The 19,827-nt window shown below is 37.0% G+C and overlaps 1 protein-coding gene across 1 annotated transcript; it reads left to right on the top strand.

Annotated features, from left to right (window-relative positions):
- Positions 1-8,179: 8,179 nt before the first annotated feature.
- parp12a (poly (ADP-ribose) polymerase family, member 12a) lies at positions 8,180-15,674 on the top strand. The gene is made up of 11 exons (XM_047391708.1): positions 8,180-8,606; positions 10,249-10,384; positions 10,478-10,739; positions 10,838-10,999; positions 11,088-11,277; positions 11,372-11,546; positions 13,215-13,444; positions 13,548-13,635; positions 13,757-13,887; positions 14,016-14,167; positions 14,256-15,674. Exons 1-11 carry the CDS (start codon positions 8,293-8,295, stop codon positions 14,510-14,512), a joined length of 2,097 nt encoding a protein of 698 aa, XP_047247664.1. The 5' UTR covers positions 8,180-8,292; the 3' UTR covers positions 14,513-15,674.
- Positions 15,675-19,827: the final 4,153 nt, after the last annotated feature.

Here is a 19,827-nt window from a genome sequence, read left to right on the forward strand (position 1 = left end):
TCAACTCCGAGGTGAGACAGTTTTAAAATACAGTTCATAGGAAAAGTACTTAACAGTCGTTGGTAGTGCGTCGCCGGTAAGGATGCTGCATTCGGATGGTTTTATTCCACCGTGAAAGGAATAGTGACAAATTTGGTACAATTCCGCCGTGAAGGGGATTAAAGAAAACGACTGAGGATTATTCACCTGCGAGGGAATAGAGTAAGCGCTATATAAATAAAAGAAGAAAAGTACTTAAAAGTCGTTGGTAGTGCGTCGCCGGTAAGGACGCTGCATTCGGATGGTTTTATTCCACCGTGAAAGGAATAGTGACAAATTAAGGTAGGGCCCCGCCAAGAAGGGGGCCAAATAAAACGACTAAGGGTTATTCCCCTGCGAGGGAATAGAATAAGCGCTATAAAAGTAAAAAGAACGGAGTAAATTGAGCTCATAAAATAACACCAAGTTAACTTAGAAAAATTACAAGGTAGCTGAAACTAACTGTGTGACTGTGTTGTGTGTTTATATGGAGGACTAAGCATTTTAATAGAATCATAGCAGGATTCTGCTAGTCCTGTGTTTTCTTTTGCCCAGATTAAAACTACGTACTGGTGACTTTGGAGATTCAGGTCGGATTTCATTCCAGAAAATTAACACCGCTGCGAATTAGTTGCAGTAGAAGGCCGTGTTAATGTCCTCTCCATAAGTCTCATGCCAGTGACCTTTTATCTGGGACATTTATACTATAATTAAACTAACATAAAACATAATGGGGAAGAAACAAAGTAAACTAATTGACTTAGAAGGGGAGGTAAAGTTTATGGAGAACTATGTAAAAGGAGCAGGTATGATCTGTCATAGATGGAATAAAAAATAAAAAACATGGGTTTTTGGGCAAATTAGATACAAAGGATGTCTTAAAATTACAAGGGGATCTAAAATTAGCAATAATGAAAACTAAAAAGAGAAAAATAACAAAGAACAATGGGGAAAGAACAGAGAAAAAGCTCTGATTTAACAGAAATATGTACACGATGGCATAAAAATACGGATTTTCAGGTAACTTAATTATCACTGAAATCCTAAAACTACACGGGGATCTTAAACTGGAGATTATGCATTCAAAAGATTCAAGAGACAATAAAAAACCTTGCCAGATTATAATTTCAAAGGGGACTTTTCAGTCCCTGAGTGCTCACAGTTGATAAACAGATTAAAACAAAAAGATGAATTAAAAAAACAACAATAAGAGCAGCTTTTAACTGACATAGCCATAATACTGAGGCCTTAAGAAAAGCACAGGAAAAAACTTTCAGCTTAACTGAAAACAAATAAAGGGGGGGGGCGGACCGCCACCCATCCCAGGTTAGATTATAAAGACTAAGAGATGGTTTTAGAGGACGTGGTAAAAGAAGTTAAAAGAGGAGGTGACAATGTGGACAACATGGAAACTGTCCAACTGGACAACCCAGTGAACAATGACTAGAGAAGAGAGAACAGAATGTTGTTAAAGAAGTAATCTGAGAGTAAAAGATTTTGTAGGCAAGCATTAGTGAGAAACAGGTGCTTTAAAAATCATTCTATGGTGTTATACTACTAACAATATCATGATAAAATGCAAAAGATTCATTTTACAGGGAAATAATTCCATATTTGGCTCAGATTGTGTGCATTCTTGATTTTTCCTCTTTGAGAGAAGTTAAATTTCAGCTCTGTGAAACGACCTTGACAAAGAGATGCAGCTGCCTGAAAACAAAGATAAAACTTCTGCAAACAGCAGAAGCCTGTCTCTGCTGAAAGGTCTGAAATAAATTGTAACTCTACCCTGCATGTGTCAAACTCAAGGTCCGCGGGCCAAAACCGGACCCCAGAAGTTTAGTGATTCTCTAGAAGTAGAGCCTTTTAATATGGTGATTGTGTGCTTGAATGTTATTTTGTCAATCAATAAGCAGTTTTGTCTACATTCTGCCACAATCTGCCTTTTGAAAATGTTTTGAATCTTGCTCTTTATGTATAAAAAAAAAAAAAGAAAGAAAAGAAAAATTGGCTAAAGTCTGCAGACACAAAATGAACTTGGATTGAAGCTCTAACTATGTTTATTTAATCTGAGATCCTCTCCAAATGCAACAGTATATGTCAGTCTACATGAGATACTAACAACTTCACCTACTGGTATAATATAAAGATCTGAGTGAATATGTGAAACAAACAATGATGAAAGTTTTTCAACAGGTGATGCTCATCCAGGAGGAAGACAGTGTTCCTAGGAAATGCAGCTCATTCATTAACAATCATTTTTTCTCCTATAGGTGGAAGTTTTGCTGACTAATCATAGGCTGGATCTATGAAACATTATGTGCACAGACCAAATGACCAAGGTTCTGACTGACTTATGAACCTCACTGACCTGGCAATGATAACATGACACCCAACAGACAACACCTTTAAGGTGGACCCACTAAGACCACCTTATTGATTCTTGGTGAATAAAAAAAAAAAAAAGAATTGAAGCGTTCAAAACAGACCTAGTGGAAACAAAAGGGGTTATGAGGAAACAATGTGCATTTTAAGAATAATAGAAGTCAAATTATGTTCAAATTTTTGCAAATAAAAATTACTCTGACAGAGAAATAAGTAAGTAGTGTGTGAATGTGTGTGAATGGGAATGACTGATTTCATTGTAATGCATCTTTGAGGGACCTTAAAAGCGCTAATAAAGGTCTGATGTTCTGATGATCTTTGCCAAACTTATATCTTAATAAGGTTTCCAGAATCTTTTTCGAAAAATCATATAAAGATGGCAAAGGTTCTACCTGTATTGAAAATACTGATAACCATAAGAAAGCTCATAGACCCGTCTTCAATTTTTCACAATTCTTGTACAAACAGGTTATTTAAACTTTCATGTGGCCAAATGTCTGTGTTTGACTTTCTGTTTTTGTGAAATAAATGTCTGTTTCATGTTATGTAAAAAATTAGAGTCCTCAACAGTACCATAATAATATTAGGTCAGTTCTCTATGGTAAAACAAAAAGATTTTAACAGATGTTTCGACTTTTTCCAGTCAGGTTCAAAATGATTGAATTAGACTCAAACTTAACATAAGATGAAATGAACCTTAACAGAATTACTGAACTGGACTGAAATAGATAAAACTTTAGTTAATTGAAACAAACTTTAGTTACTTGAATTAAATACAAAGCTGACTGAAACTGTATGTTGTATCTATAAAACTGGGTAAGATAAACTAAGATTATAAGATATAATATGCCCTTCATTTTTTGTGTTCATCAGTGAGTGAGTTTTAATTTTTTATTTTTAATAAGAACTAAACCAAGCATTATTTATAATAATAGCAACTACCAAAAATAGTGATCTCATTTTTAAATGTAATAAGGACTTACTTTATAAAATATGGTAAAAAAGAATAATAAGAATTTGGAAAAACAGAGGCTTTAAACCTCTGCAGGAACAGCACTGACACTGTCAAAAGTGGATCCTAATACAGGAATCTGGAAGCTCATTCTGGCGTGGACAGTCAAAGTCCATCCAAGGACACATTTAGATGAGGCAGAGGGACAAATACAGGGCTTAGCTGAGAGCAAAGAGAGCAACATGCATCCTGCCCTATCTGCTGTCCCACCTGAACTATGGTCCCAATCATCAACTGATGTAGGGCTTATAAAGGGGTTCCCACCATACAAGGTTAAACTAATATCTGAAAAAAGGCCATTAGTCCGTCAATACCCCTTAAAGCCAGAAGCTGAAGAAGGTACTAAGCCAGTAATACAAGATATGTTGAAGTCAGGAATATTAAGAGAAGCACCTGACGCTACATGCAAGACATATCACACTGACATCACTATTATTATCACAGCCAAACATAACTCTAAAAAGATGTGCCCTTTAAATCCAAGTACTCTAATACCTACTGCAGAAGATGGAAAACCACATTCTTATAAAGCAAAAGTTGAAGAAGACACCAAACCCAGACAAGACATTTCTCAAACCCTTATACCAGATTCATGTGTTGTGTTTGTAGATGGCTCAGCATCTAAAGATGAATATGGAAAGAATAGAGTTGGTTATGCAGTAACAACCATCGACAGGATAATAGAAGCTAAATCTCTACCCAATACATGCTCAGCCCAGACTGCAGAATTATATGCTGTAGTAAGAGCCTGTGAATTACATGAGGGACAAATACTTACTATATACACAGACAGCCAATACGTTTTCAGATCAGTACATCACCATGATAGGATTTGGCAAAATAGAGGTTTTAAAACATCATCAGGGACAGAACTAACTCATTTCAACCTATTAAAGAGAAAATGTCAGATCTGCTATTTATAGACACAGACGTGCTGAAAGACGCCCAACAGTCAGCACCCGAGACAGAAATAAAGGCCTGGCTAAAGAGAGGAGCACAGAGAAAAGATGACATCTATCAGATAGAAGATAAACCAATCCTCCCAAAAAAGTTATACAACACAGCGGCTACAGTGACACATTGGGAAGACCCACGTGTCAAGGGGGGAATATGTCACATCTGGTAAAGCATTAATGCTACACTATAAATATTTCTGACTATGCAAATCATTTTTGCAGATCATGCATAATTTGTTGCAAACACGGGGGAAGAAATATTGCCTAGTTGTAATAGATGAACCTAGTGACACATTTCTTCCCCACATATGGTATCCCACAGGTTATAAGGTCAGATAACGGAACTCATTTTGTAAATAAATTAATAGAACTAAGTTCTAATGCATTAGGGTTTCAGTTAAAGATTAAGGAAAACAATGGAAGAAACAGGGAGGCCATGGCCCGAATGCCTATCCCTGGTTAATTATGGATGAGAATAACTCCAAATCAAACCGGTCTTACTCCATTTGCCACCTACTGTACATCATTGTATAACTCCACCCACTATATTCTGAGTCTGAGATCACATGACACCAAGTTGCTGATGTGAATTTGTATTCTCAAAGAAATAGTACATGGCAGACCGTTTTCTCTGCCCTCTGACATGAATGAAATAGAGAAAGCACAACAGGAACCTTCATTAGCTGAGTGGATGAATAAAATGTTGCAGACAAAAGAAGAACAAATGTCCAGTGGTCTGCCGATAATCTCTGCTCCTATCCCACAGAATGAGGCCTGGAGACCTGGTCCTGATTAAGACACTCCACCGGAAGGATTGGAGCACTCCTTGGTGGAAAGGGCCGTTTCAAATACTCCTGACAACGCCCACAGCTCTGAAAATAGCAGAGAGGCCTTCCTGGATCCATAAAAGCCACTGTAAGCCAGTTTTGCCATTACAGGAGCCAAACCAACCGACGGGGTAGCAGAGGAAGTCCGGGTTCAAAGATGGCCCAGCGTCTCAAACCGGTGAAGAAAACAGCTGATCTGCGCCCAATTATAAAATGGCTCTCTGTAACATGCGGACAGGACTGATAAGCCTGAGCTTAATTCTGGTAGCAGGACTCTTTCTCTATCTAAAGCAGGATCCACAGGAGGTGATACCGAACCAGAAGAGATGGACATCAGACGGATGTCCATCTCAGAACACTGACGGAAGAACATGACGCACATCCATTCCTACAGAATTTCTGGTATTGTTCATGGTGGCAAATGCAACACTGAACTAGGTAGAAATGCACGAAAATGAAGGGGACGATTATGATGACATGTTGTAAATAAATCACATCAAAAGCCTGAGTGTACTCATACATTGTATTTCATAAAATGACCTTACAGCAGAAAATCGAAAGAAGTTGTTGCTTAAGTGAAATGAGAAAAAGTACAATGATGACATAAACAGGGCAGATTTTGAAATTCCTTTATTATGTTTCACTGTTTTCATTAATTAAGTATTATTCTTTTATTTTTATGATTTCAAGTATTATTCTTTTATTTTTATGATTTCAAGTATTATTCTTTTATTTTTATGATTTCAAGTATCATTCTTTTATTTTTATGATTTCAAGTATTAATCAACATTTAACTTTTAATGGTCGCCGAGGGCGGCGGGGCCGTATGAGTATTTCCCACAAAATATAATCTGTTTACCGTCCGTGGGTTTTCGCTCATACAAAGTATTTTTCTTACTCGTTTTTATATTAAATGTTTTTACTTGTGATAAAAGGAGGGACTGTTGGATGGGTGTGAGGACTTGTTATCACTCATGTAAAAACCTTGGGTTGCAAGGCACCTGCACTATGCCTTCCTCCCTGTGTGTGTGAGATCATTGTTATCTCTGTGTGAACCAGCCTCCTTTCCGTCTCACACACATACACCCTGTCTGAACTGTCTGTTGAACTGTGTATATAAATAAAGAGATAGGGTGTCAAAACTTTGTAGTTTCACTGCAAAGTGGGCTACCCTTGTCACAAGTAACTATGACTGTATCGTTCTTACCTCTGAGTTGACTAAATAATACCTAACACACCCATTAACACTTAAGGCCAATTTGGAGAGACCAATTAACCTAACAGGTTACGGTTGTGGGAGGAAGCTGGAGTACCCGGAGAGAACTCACGCATGCACAGGGAGAACATGCAAACTTCATGCTTCTTCTTGGCACTCAGACAACAATTCTGAGTGCTAATCTGCCCGACAGGACACGTTTATAAAAAAACAAAAGAAAGACCCCCCACCCCAGTCGGGAGTCAAACCCAGGACCTTCTTGCTGCAAAGCAACAGTGCTACCGACTGCACCACTGTTCAACTACATTTATATGTTATCAGGCAAATTGTTTACAAAAATGGTGGGTTTTTTAATTACTATAAATGTTATCATTAAAATGGAACTTGCTTGTCTCTTTATGGTGAAATTACCTTTCAGAAAGTTTTGGTGGAACTTCAAACATTATTTTTCTTTTACAAATTGAATGCTTTTGTGCTTTTGCCTAAGTGTTAAATACTTCCACATAGTGGAGGTTTACTGAGATTTGTTGTTTGAGTTCCAGCCTCAGCACCAATTGCATGAGAAAGATGTTTTCTCCACTCTTGTGTGCTTCTTCAAGGCCATCTAGTAAAAATAAAGACTGTTGCTTTGGATACAATCCCACGACTGTTTTTTCCTGACCAGAAAACCTGATATTCGTGTTATTAAATGTGAAAGAAAGATACAATGTCCTCTTTTTCTTTTAACACATAGATCTGAATCAAACAGATCATCCTTAGGAGATTGATGAACCACAGGAAACTTAAGGTATATTTACCTAAAGCAATTTCAACTTTTTCCCCTAAATGTGAATGCTCTATAGGTGTTTTCTGTGTTTGTCCTTGGGTATATTGTTATGTGGGTCTAAATATTAGAAAAGGGGATTCCTTCCATATATTTGAACTATGTCGCTGTTGATGCTCTCAGTTTCTAGCATCCTGCATCGTCATGTGAGTGCTTTAAAGCATGAGACTAATACCCTCATAACACTGATCCATATCCATCTTGTTTCAATGTCATGAGAAGATATGCTGACTTCGGTAAAAATTGCTTCAACATTGCCTTCCTTTGTTTTTAACAAGGTAGAATAGATAATTCTGTCAACAGCTAAACTAAGCAACTACAGAGTTTTTGGAAATACTGAAAGACTGCAGCTTGAGCCATGAAACATTGCAGTAATGACTGGCTAATGACACCTATTCTCATGCAACATTATGAAGATTCACTAGCCACAGTATGCAGGATATTTGAAACTGAAGGTGAAACTGACAGCATGACCTACTTTCTGATATCCTTAGTTCCCCTTATTTCTGACTAGTCAACTCTGTTAATATTTTGTACTGATACTTGCAATAATTATTTAATTCATTAATATTGTTATAAGTAAAAGGAGTAGTATTAAGTATTACATTTGTTTTTGTAAATTTGCCAGTAAATTAGTAAAGTTTATGTGCATTTTAAGCAAATCGTGTTTCATATTTATTTCAAATCTTATGTTGACTTGCAGAGCTTTTTTGTCTCAGCGATCACTATCATTATTACTTAAATTAATAAATATTGCACGTTGTCCGTAATGTTTCCTTGTTCGAATCTGCTCCAGTTGCTTTTATGTATTTATGTAAAAATCGCTTAAAGTCTTTAAATTATGTCAGGACTCCTGTCCTGTCAGACCTCGTTTAACTCAGGAATCATAAAAAGTAAAAACATATATGTTTGCCAAATTGTCTACTGTCACGACACAAACGCAACTCGACTCCTGTCATAAGTTTCGTTTTCCTTTCTTCATAAAAGAAGGCGTGTTGTATTTGGTTTAGGTCAGCTGTACAGTCCATGAATCATTATTAGCCCAGATTCCTTTCGCGATGGCATCAAGAGATTTAATTATCAGGGTCCTATGTGAGAACCAGGGATGTTTGGACTTCGAGCAGCTGCTAGAACTCTCGCAGAGTAATTTCGGCTTTGAGGTGGCAGACCTGCGCTCGGTTCTTTTCAACGACGGCATAATAGCGATTAAAGAAGGAAAACAGCCGATCACCAGCGGTAACCCTATCAGGCCTGATAGTCTGGTAGTTGCTAAAACTAATCTGAGGCTTTGTCAGAAAAAAGCTGGCGAGTGCACCCAGTGTGATTCTTTACACCTGTGCAGGTATCTGGTGTCTGGAAGCTGCACGTTCGGGTAAGTTGACTTGAACAGTTCCTATTTAGTCTTTTATCAACCAATTTAAATTTCAGTGGTGTATTAATGTCAACTTTAATAAGCTAGATGTATTTTTGGATTATTATTGTTTGCTTTATTTGTATAAGTAAGTGTAGATAGAAGTAAGATTTGTTAATAGCTCACTTTAAAGCTTCCCAATAAGCTTTATTTAAACCTTTCCCCGCCTGGTGGAAAAATCTAGTCACATTTAACAAAACTACTCTAGTCACTAAGCACGGTTAAATAATTACCAAAACATTTTGAGTTTGTATATAGTATATTTTTGTATTTCCGCCTCATATAAACTGATGAGAAAGCAAAGCGTTCCTGAACACAATTTAAAAACTTGACAATCGAGCAAGATAAAAATAGATTATTATTACTCTGACGTGGTTGTGTAATCTGGTTTTGATTTGAGGGAAAAACATCTGAAAGCTAATACTTAAAATATTTCTATTCACGCTCAAGAACCTTTGACAATAGGCAGACCTATCTATGTATCCATAAGCAGAGACGGATATAGTTGTAAGAAATCATAAATGTTTTTCTTCTTTTTTTTTTTAGAGAGAGAGTTTTTTAAATTGTTTTTTTGTTTGTTTTTGTTTTTTGCAAGTGAGTTTAGGTAATTCATCATTTCGTCCAGAAGATGGCAGTATTCGAGGGCCTTGGCCATTGTTTTCCATCAAAAGCTGTGTAGCCTACTACAGGCTTATTTATTATAAGGGCTGCAACTAACGATTCTTTTGATCATCGATTAATTATTGGTTATCAAAAGGTGCTTAATATGAGATTTTTCACAGAATTTGAATCAGTTGAAGCTGAAACTATGCTACTTGAGGAGTTCTGAATAGAGCATATTATTACCAACAAAGGTTTTTCATCTTAAATGCAAAATCTATATATTTTTTGTAAAATTGTTGCCTAATTACTGCTCTGAGCTGGTTGTTCTGTCAGCAAATGGCATGTTGTAGAGTCTGTATACTCTAGTTAACGATTACAGGATTATTAAATTAGTTGACGGATCATTTCAATCCATAAATCACAATTTATCTGATTAATTGTTTCCAACTTATTTACGTTTAAGTTTTTCCTAGTCTCACTGTGTCTCAGTTACTTCTCCCTGTGTCACATAAAGTCTTTGCTTCACAGTCAGCAGCTGGAGGGCCTCTGATAAGTTGGAGGGAGGCCTCAGCCTCCTTTCTACCCCCTAAAGGCTCACAGAAAATAACTTCAGTGTACTGGGAGTAAAAGGCTGCAGGGTATTTTGTTAATGGAACCAAAATAAAATTCCTTTTTTATTTAAATTATAAGTGGCATTTATAATAGAGTGCATGTATAACCATTACTTCCTCGAGAAGTTGTCAGTATTCACATACCTTGATCACTGTGTTCATTGGACAGCTGGGTTTATAGTTTCCTCCTTTGCCTTTTATTGGTGTAACACACAGTAGTCCATACTTTTAAAGAGAAGGGAATATGATAAATGTTTTAAATTTCATTTTTACAATAAAAAAATGTATAGTGTGCTCTTTTATTCACCCCTCCTGAATCAATAAGAATATTTCTAATTTACTTTTTTAATTAATTGAAACAGAAAAGATAATTTGCATTTTGTTTTTAGACAGAAGTGTAAAAATCCACACAGTCTGTCTTCTCCACACAACAATGGGCTTTTAAAGAGGCATGGTCTTCAGAATTTAACAGAGAAACAGTTGTTGCAGCTCTTACTGCAGAATGATCCTTTTCTGCTTCCTGAGGTAGGACTTACTCACTTGAGTTGAAAGACGGAAAATAAACCTTTCTTTTTATGCTAAGATGTTACAACTTCTTCCCCATCTGTTTTTCTTTAGGTATGCCCACACTACAACAAAGGTAATGGTCAGTTTGGCTCCTGCAAATTCACCAGCACCTGCAAGAAGCTCCACATCTGCCTGCACTTCTTGCAGGGAGACTGTAAGTTTGGCTCTTCGTGCAAGAGAACCCATACTTTTGATGAACAAGCACTGAAGCTTTTCCAAGGATTCAATGAGGAGAATATTAAAAACATTTACAAGATCTATAGGAATAAATTCATCATCACTGGCCAACAAGAGAAGCCAACTGCTGCTCCAGGTAATTAGGTTCTTTAATAAAAAGGTGCTCTATGATTTTTCTTCCCATGCAGTGCAGACAGTATTCTACATGATATATTTTAAATGTGTCTCCTGCAGTGTGTCCAGAGGTGAGAATCAGCCCTCAGCAGCTTTCCCATCAGCCTCCTCAAAAAAAACCTGGATCTTCGGCTAAATCTGCTGGTCCTTCAAAATCAATAACTGATGCTGAGCGCAACGAAATCTGTCTCTTCTTTATTCGTAGACACTGCAGCTTCAAAGGTATTAGCTGACGTTTTCCTCCTACAGTACACTGACTTGTTATAGTTGTCTTATATTGTAAGGTCATTTCTTGTGCATTCTGTCACAGAGAAATGTGGTCGTGTCCACTGGCACCTACCTTACAGATGGCAGGTTTTGGACCAAGATGGGTTGACCTGGAAGGACTTGGTCAACATGGAGGAAGTCGAGAAAGCATTCTGTGACCCATCATGTGAGACGAGCTGCAAAGATCAGCCAGCACCCATATCAGGACTTTTTAAGTTTCTGACTTTTCAAAGGTAAATAGTTACTCATTCACTTCTTGTGTAGTTGAACAACAAAGATATGTGCTGAGGATTAGCAAAGCTTAAGAAGAAAATACTTTCATTTTAGCATTGCATCGAAAAGCGAGTCTTATGTGGACTTTAAAACAATGAAGTACGAAGGATCTCCAGTTCGGCGGCTGTCCACTGCCTCCTCTGTCACCAAGCCCCCACATTTCATTTTAACAACAGAGTGGTTGTGGTACTGGAAGGAAAACAATGGAAACTGGGTGGAGTATGGACAGGTGAGCTGATGAAATGCAGTTTTATAACACCATTAATGACTGCAAAGAAGTCAGTCTTACCCCCTCTCATCTACAGCAATTATTATGCTTTCATTGTAGAAATGAGCAGAAATATTGAGAGTTAAAATTATTCCAAATCTTTTAAGTCTAAGCAGAAGTTCAAAAAGCAAAATTAGGTCTGAGTATGTAAATCTTTGAAGCTAATAAAAGTAAAATAAACACATTTTGGAATGAATTTAAATTAACGAAACTAAATGAACCCCAAGAAGTTTAACCTTAATTATATTAATATAGATTAAAAGTAAAAACTTTCTAGAAAATAAGTTACCGGTAAACTGCGTATAAGAAAGCAAAATGGTTAAAGGAATTAATTAACAGTTTCTCTGTATGTATATCTTAATTAGTTATAGATTTTGCTGGGGAAAAAGTAAAAAAAATAAATAGTACATATTAATAGCCTGAAGAGCTGGAACATTGACTCTATATTGCTACACGTGTGTCAGTGTGACATTGAACTACATTTACTGAAATCAAAGTCTTTAATGTCTGGTAAAGTTTCGTCTGAATGAGAGTGGAGCTGAAGAGGACATCAGTTGCTCAGGAGCAGGTCAGGTTTGTTACCACAACAACAGTAATTTCTCAGCTTATCACTCACCGAGCAAATAGACGTGTATGCATCCTAACAACCAATGTACAGACATGCAGAAGTGGAATGCAGCCCCTGTTGACACACGTGTGTTTCCTTGGATGAAATAGCACCAAACTTAAAATTTATCACTGAAATTGTAGACCTTTAATGTTCACTAAAATACCATTATGTCCCACTAATATGAACATTTTCACAGCCTCATTTCAAAAAATCCAAACTAACTCTTTAATGATTGCCCGACCATCTGGGGATGAACGTTTGATGCTTTGTACAAAATTTGTATGTCAATAAACCTCTCTCTCCTCTTGAAGCCACTTTTAGCATCTGCCATGTTGAGGCAAGTGAATCTTCATCAGTGCAGACTGAGCGCCTGAATAGCATAGCATGTAATTAAGTAATGTTTATATATTTTTGGGCTAATATGAGCTACATCTAGCACGACGATGGGTAATTCTATGTTGTTTTTGTTGTCACCTGAGGCCATGGTGTTGTAGGAATATGCCCAGTGTTAAATAAAGGGTTAACTGACAATTAAAATCTGAGTTTTACTTGTTATTCGCAGCAACAAAAAACTGTGAGGATATAACAATGTTATTAACAAATCACTTCTGTAAGTAGGGTAACTTATATAGCAATGGCGCATATGTGTTGAATATATGGTGTCTCTTAAGTTGCTTCCCTCATGAGATTAACCTTTTCAATATGGGAGAGGTCCATAAAATCTTTGTACATGTAGACCTTATTGTGATAAAATTCCTGGTTTTGTGAAATAATATGGTGGTAAATAATTCTTATTTTTGATAAAATGCTAAATATCCTCATTTCTTATTAAATGTGTGACAGCTCTATGATTGAGGATGATTCCTCCTTTTTGACTAATTACTCAGTATTATTAAATTCTGTATAGCTTACCAATGTTTTTGGTGAATCAGTTGTACATAGTAGTTTTCAGAAGGGAACAAATACTGTATTTTAAAGCTTATATGATGATTGTTCTCTGCCTTTTGTGTTATGTTTAGGGTTCAGAAGATGCCTCAGTCACTTCTCAAACCCTGGAAAATGTGTACCTGGCAGACAGTGAAGCAGAAATCCCTTTCCAGGCTGGCAAACAAAAGTATGTTTTCCACTTTAAAGGTGAAGCAGGAACCCAGCAAATGTATCAGCAGAATTTACAATACCAGACCAAGAGAGAGGTCCGAAGGAGGCCTCGCTTTGTGTCTGCTCATGATGTGGAGGAGAAGCTCAAGAGGTATTATTCAGATACAAGGTTTTTTTTTTGCCATTCTAAGATGATTTTTTTGTGTATGGTTGTGTCTCTGAGATGATGCCTAATATATGCATCCTCTCTGTAGGGAAAAATCAAACATCTCCAGCTCCTCCATTGTGGAAAATGTTCCGTCCCACTGGGACAAGAGTGCACTGCCTGATTTAGGATACAAGGTATCATTTTTTAATCTTCTCTATATCATTATGGTTGTTAATAAGCTATTTTGTCTATAATTAGCTTTGAACAACCCCGAATAATCCTTCCTCCTTTCTACACTTGACTCTCATTTTTTAGCTCCTGCTTCTGTCCAAACCTGCAGCAGATTACAATATGATCGAGATGTTGTTCAAGCTCACCATGCCTAATGGTTACATCGAAAGCATCCAGAGGATTCAGAATCCGTCCTTGTGGAAGGTCTTTCAATGGTAAATCACTAGCAGATAAATATTGTTTTTTTGTGGGCTGTACAATTCCACATAGCCACTTTGTGTAGTGAAGAGTAATTAAGCATTTCCCATTTAAATTTTGTGCTATTTTTGTTTTTTTTTTTTAGGCAAAAGGAGCAGATGCAGAAGAGGAACGGGGGGAAACTTCCGGATCAGCAGTACTTGTTCCACGGGACAGATGAGACTCTGGTTGATGCCATATGTGAGCAAAACTTTGACTGGAGGATGTGTGGTGTCCATGGAACAGCCTATGGCAAAGGTGTCGTAAAATAGATGTTTAAAATATAAGCCGAATCTAGTAGTAGAAAAACTCTAATCATACTTTTATTCCTCTCTCTGTTTTCTAGGAAGCTACTTTGCCAAAGATGCATCCTACTCAGACAGATATTCCAGGGCTGGAGGAAGTCGAACAAAGACTATGTTTGTTGCTCTGGTCCTGGTAGGTGAATACACAACTGGGAGGAGCAGCTACGTTCGACCACCTCCAAAAGCGGGAAGCCAAGCTCTTTATGACAGCTGTGTTAATTCCACCAGCAACCCCAGCATATATGTGATTTTTGAAAAACAGCAGATTTACCCAGAGTATCTAATCAAATACAGATAAGTCAAAACTAATCGGCTTTCCTTTTCTCAAGATTTTGGTTGAGGGAATAATCGCAGCATAGGATGCTTTATAGAGTGGCTTTGATTTTTTGATTAAGGTTACATGAACCTGTTGAATAATAGAATTTTAAATGCTTAGACTACCTGCTATGGGAAGCTCTAGTAATTAATCTTTTTTTTCTCCTTCCAGCTCAAAGTTTATCTCACTCTATGTTTTCTGTATCCTCTTACTCATGGTCTATTTATTAACTTAATGGGAGGCAGCAACATGTGCATATTTGTGCATATACAAGAGTGAGTAAGTTTTGTGTCTCTGTTTAGTGAATCATCAAACTAGGTTAAATGGGCTAAAAACTAAAGGGTGGCAGGGCCTGGCAGTCTGTCGCTCCAAAGCTGTGGAAAACTTTGTTTTGCTGACTCTGTGGACAAGTTAAAAATAAGTTGAATATCTTTTTGTTTTATCAGGCTTTCATGTTACATTTTTAATGTAAATCTTTTCATTTGGTTTGTATCACTTACATATAATTTAATTTTACCTATGCTGTTCAGCACTTTGTGATTCTAAGTCTGGGCACTATATGAAAAATCTTGCTTACTTATTAACTACTAACTATGACAAATTTCACAAATGAAGCGATCCATTCTTACTAAACGTATGTGTAGGAGGTTGCATAGTACCCATTCATTACTAGCCTTTGCTAAATGGGGCCCCTTAATAAAACAAAATGCATAGAAAGTATAGTCACTTCTTCAGGCACTTGTTTCACCACTGAATAATGGTATTGATGTGAGATTTTAGGTCTCTGTGTAACTGTGTTTTCATAATTTATGTGGCTATAGACCAAGTTAGTAAATGCTCTAAACAACTGCATTGTTTTACCATAAAGGTTTTGAATTTCTTAGAAATTTCAAAACAAATTTTCTAAAATTCAATTCAAATTAATTTGTTTATATAGCAACATATCACAAGTCCAAATCATATCCAAAAATGTATAGTCATATCAAGCCAATAGCAAAATCATATAGATGTATTTAAAGTTCATTTACATACTTTCCTCGTTAAACACAGTTATAAAATTATAGCCACTATGCCTATATGCTAAAAATGTTATACTGTCAGATCATCCTTAGTGAAAGCTTAAATAAAGAATTGTAAAATAAAAGTTTTAAGCGTTGGTTTGATTTTTTTATTTTATTTATGTTTGTAGAGCACAAAATCATAAAGAAATAAAAATTGACTCAATGTGTTTTCATCCAAATTCATCAGTTACTTGTTTTTGCACCTCAAGGCTTTAAAAGACCAGATGTCTGTGGTTAAATTGTTTTTTTTTTTTTTGGTTTTTTTTTCTGTATGCAAAATATAAGGTAAATGTTTTTAGGGCAAAGGTGATGGTGTTCAAATGTGGAATAAAAACCACTGGTTTATACAACAGATACATCACAGAATGCCCTTAAAGTTGCCATTTGGTCCGTTTTAACAAACAGGATGTATTAACATTTATGTTAATTGCCAGCAAATCACTCATGTATTCTTTTTTAATCAAAGTTAAAATGAACTCTGTTTTCTCAAAACATGCTTAAAAGTATTGTTAAAAAAAACAGAAGACAGATTAAACTGAGAAATTACTTCCAATTAGGCACAGGGGGAGTGGGGGCCTAGTGGTTAGAACAGGAGGTTTGTGTTCCGGAGGGGACACAAGGGGCTGGGTTCATATCCCACAGACTGCCACTCTGGGTCCCTGAGCAAGACCCTTAGCCCCAGAATCCTCCCTGGGTGCTTAGTTCAAACACAATGGGAATGTCCAGCCATCATACTGTTCACAAAAGAGACAGATTGTGTCCCAGAGATTAACATGTTTTAATGCGATAACCGCATAGATGACATGAGGAAAAAAACTGATGCAACATCTCAAGATCAGCCAGGAAACTAAAGCTTGAACACAAATAAATATGGGCTGCATGGTGGTGCAGTTGGTAGCACTGTTGCCTTGCAGCAAGAAGGTCCTGGGTTCAATTCCCACCTGGGGGTCTTTCTGCATGGAGTTTGCATGTTCTCCCTGTGCATGCGTGGGTTCTCACCGGGTACTCCGGCTTCCTCCCACAGTCCAAAGACATGCCTATTAGGTTAATTGGTCACTCTAAATTGCCCTTAGGTGTATGAATGAGTGTGTGCATGGTTGTTTGTGTGTTGCCCTGTGATGGACTGGCGATCTGTCCAGGGTGTACCCTGCCTTTTGCCCATAGACTACTGGAGATAGGCACAAGCTCCAGTGTGGAGGCCCATCAGGTAGCAGGTGAAGGCTAATGTGTTGCTGCTGGTTTCATGCCAGCTAGGAGTAGGGCAAAAGCATGACCCACAATCTCATCCTCAGTCGTGAACTTTTTTGTGGACCTTTCATGAAATAATCCTGTCCGTGAGGACAACAATTTTCTTGATCCATGGGTGACCATTGTTTCTGCTGGTCCCTGTCATCCCTGTGAAATTAGTTATTATATTTTCATTGTCTGATGACCTAACCCTTCCCTCCTACTTCCCTATGTCTTAGGGGATTGCTCAATCCAGCTCTCCATCCAAGGGGTTCGGACTTCCCTAAACCTGATAGATCTTACTAAGAAGGTTTACTGAAAGCTCTGTTTAAGCTGGTGTCGGGAAATGACTCGCCTAGCCTCTGACAGCCTTCATACAAACGTCTCGCTCTTCTTCAACTGGAGGTCCTAAAAAATCCTAAAAAATCTTAGAACCAGGCAACAAGACTTTTTACCACCAATGAAAAACCAAAAATACGGTGACTCAAATAATTGAATGTCCACGATTTAACTAAGACTTTATATGCTTTCTTTAATTAGTAAAGCTTTTGCAGGGGTCAGTAACAGCCTAAATTTGGCAACACAAAATAATTTCAATAATATAAATGAATCAATCAACTCAACCTGTCTTTCCCTGATGCTGAAACTAGTGAGTTTGGAGAGGCTTTGAAGACTGAGACTCATCCATGCACGTGATGGAGATGTTTCTTCTGGTAACGAGTGGTTTCTTGAAGGAAATACGACTTAATCTTCAGTTTTCTTCGTTTAAGTGGACAGGCACTGATGCTCCAGGCTTTGATGATTAAACAGGATCTTTGTGGTTATATGTCTCCGAAGACAGTAGTTTCCAGAGGCTGAAGAGTTGAAGGAAACCCGGAGACATAAATGAGGTTGATTCAGGACTTCCAGAAGCCTGAAACTTGGAGCAATCAACTGTTCACCGATCAAGTTCACTTCTGTTGTCTGGATAAAAAGGCTTTAGATGAAATCAGATTCTTAATCTTGAGGCACAGTCCTTCTAAGACAAACGGGTTGATCCTCTCTTTTAATGCAGTCGATCAGCTGGGCTGTGTCTCTGTTCCTTTTCCATCTGAGCATCTTTTCTCTGTCCGATCTTGTTCGCTGGTCTTCTGCGAGGAAACAACCGCAGTTCCCTCCTTCAGCATTGCCTTTATAGTGCCGATGCTTTCACCAGTCAGCCCCTTGTTAGGCTTCTCAGTTATTGCTCAATACTTAGTCATGGTCATCGTGACTTTCTGGTTCTGTTTTTCGGCCTTGGAGATGCCAGTAATAGCCACGCAGCTTGCTGTAGATTCATCCTCCCTTCCTTGCGCCGGCCTTCAAAAGATTCGCTGTCAGCATACAACTGGCTCTCCTCACTCCCAATCATCCTACAGTTCTCTCCCTCTTCTGCTCAGTTTTAAACTTTACACAGTATTACACATTTCATTCTTCAGCTTTCAGCATTTACTTTAAAACACAGTTGCAAAACCATCACTTCATTCTTTTTATTCATGTTTCACAAATAATTAACGTGATATCTCTTTCATATATAGCTGTTTGAGAATTTCAAACCTTAATGTTTTTTACTTTAATTATCAGTTCTTAACCATATTTCAATCATACATCTTTTAACTTGATAATCAAAGATTACTAATTTCATTTAATACATGTAAAAGAATGTAAAATCATCATACATGATTTCTTTGGATACACTTGTTTATATTTCTGCAAAAGATAAGACAGATAATATGTGACGCCACACAGGCCTCTCCAGAATATAAGAATATGCTTGTTTCACACTCCACTACTTCAACTGTGTATTTTAATAATTGTTGTATGGATTACACATAAGGATATAAGGATATTTATTGTAACTTTTATGGATTTAACTGCGAGCAGTTAATGAATGTTGCATGGATTACATGGAAAGATCTCACCTTATTTTGACAATATGCTGATCTGCATTTGATTAGATGTGTTGGTATCAACAGCTTTCTTCAATCTAAACAGATCACGGACAATTCTGGAAGAAACTAGAGAAATTTGGGAAATAAGGGTTAAATGATTGATGGGTAGGAATTAGGTACAGCTGCATAATATGTGAAATTGCAATTGTCATCAAAGTAAGAATGTGTGCTTTGTATTTCCTTGGTGGCTGAGATGCTAGAGCTCATGAAGAGTGGTGGAGATGTTGGAAAACGATAAGAAAAATGTTTCAAAAGTGAGACTTAATCGTTATCAGCATTGTTATCACAATTAGATATTTTCCTGAAATCTTGCAGCCAATAGAATGTAGAGCACAGTGTGTATGAATTAAAGATATGGTGTCAGGATTTAGGATGATTACCTGTGGTGTACCACAAGGAGCACTAGTTGATCCCAAATGATTTATACTTTTATATTAATACAGTGTTGCAGATTTAAGTTAAGAATTTTTAAAGAGGACACATAATGAATTTGGCCTGGTAAAAACTTGAGGAACTTGAAAATGAAGCGGAAGGGGAGTTAGACCTTCTCAAAACTCATTTACATGTGAATAAACTGTCTCTGAATATCAAGAAAATTTAAATATGTTTTTTGTAAAACAGAACAAAAAAGAAGATGCTGAATTCAAAAATTCTAACACCATGATTGAAAGAGTTCCAGATAATTTCAAAGTCAGTACTAATTAAGTACAAATCCAGGAATGATTGAATTATAAAGACTTAAATATGATTTATTGTTTACTAATTCTACCTTGATTGCCTTAGTGTGTAGAAATGTGGGACACATCGTAAAATTTGATAATGGTACAAAATCAAGCCACTGGAATATAATAACTAAAAAGTGATTAATATGCTCAAACAAATCCACTGTTTCTTAATTCTCATGTTATGAAATTTAATTATTTCTATTTGCATAAAATAATGCACATAACGTACAGAACTAAACCAAAGTCATTTCCGGGATTGGTACAAAGTTTTTTTTCAGTATGATCTGAGAGGTTTTTGCCATGCAAAAAAACAA

Source organism: Girardinichthys multiradiatus, chromosome 2 (assembly GCF_021462225.1).
Source record: "Girardinichthys multiradiatus isolate DD_20200921_A chromosome 2, DD_fGirMul_XY1, whole genome shotgun sequence".
NCBI classification, from domain to species: domain Eukaryota; kingdom Metazoa; phylum Chordata; class Actinopteri; order Cyprinodontiformes; family Goodeidae; genus Girardinichthys; species Girardinichthys multiradiatus.

What these genes read in the sequence shown, in the direction of transcription:
- parp12a (XM_047391708.1), top strand. Translation starts at nt 8,293, where the DNA reads ATGGCATCAAGAGATTTAATTATCAGGGTCCTATGTGAGAACCAGGGA. An exon ending in TAGACACTGCAGCTTCAAAG is followed by an intron (nt 11,000 to 11,087) that starts GTATTAGCTGAC and finishes ATTCTGTCACAG; the next exon opens with AGAAATGTGGTCGTGTCCAC. An exon ending in TTGTGGAAGGTCTTTCAATG is followed by an intron (nt 13,888 to 14,015) that starts GTAAATCACTAG and finishes TTTTTTTTTTAG; the next exon opens with GCAAAAGGAGCAGATGCAGA.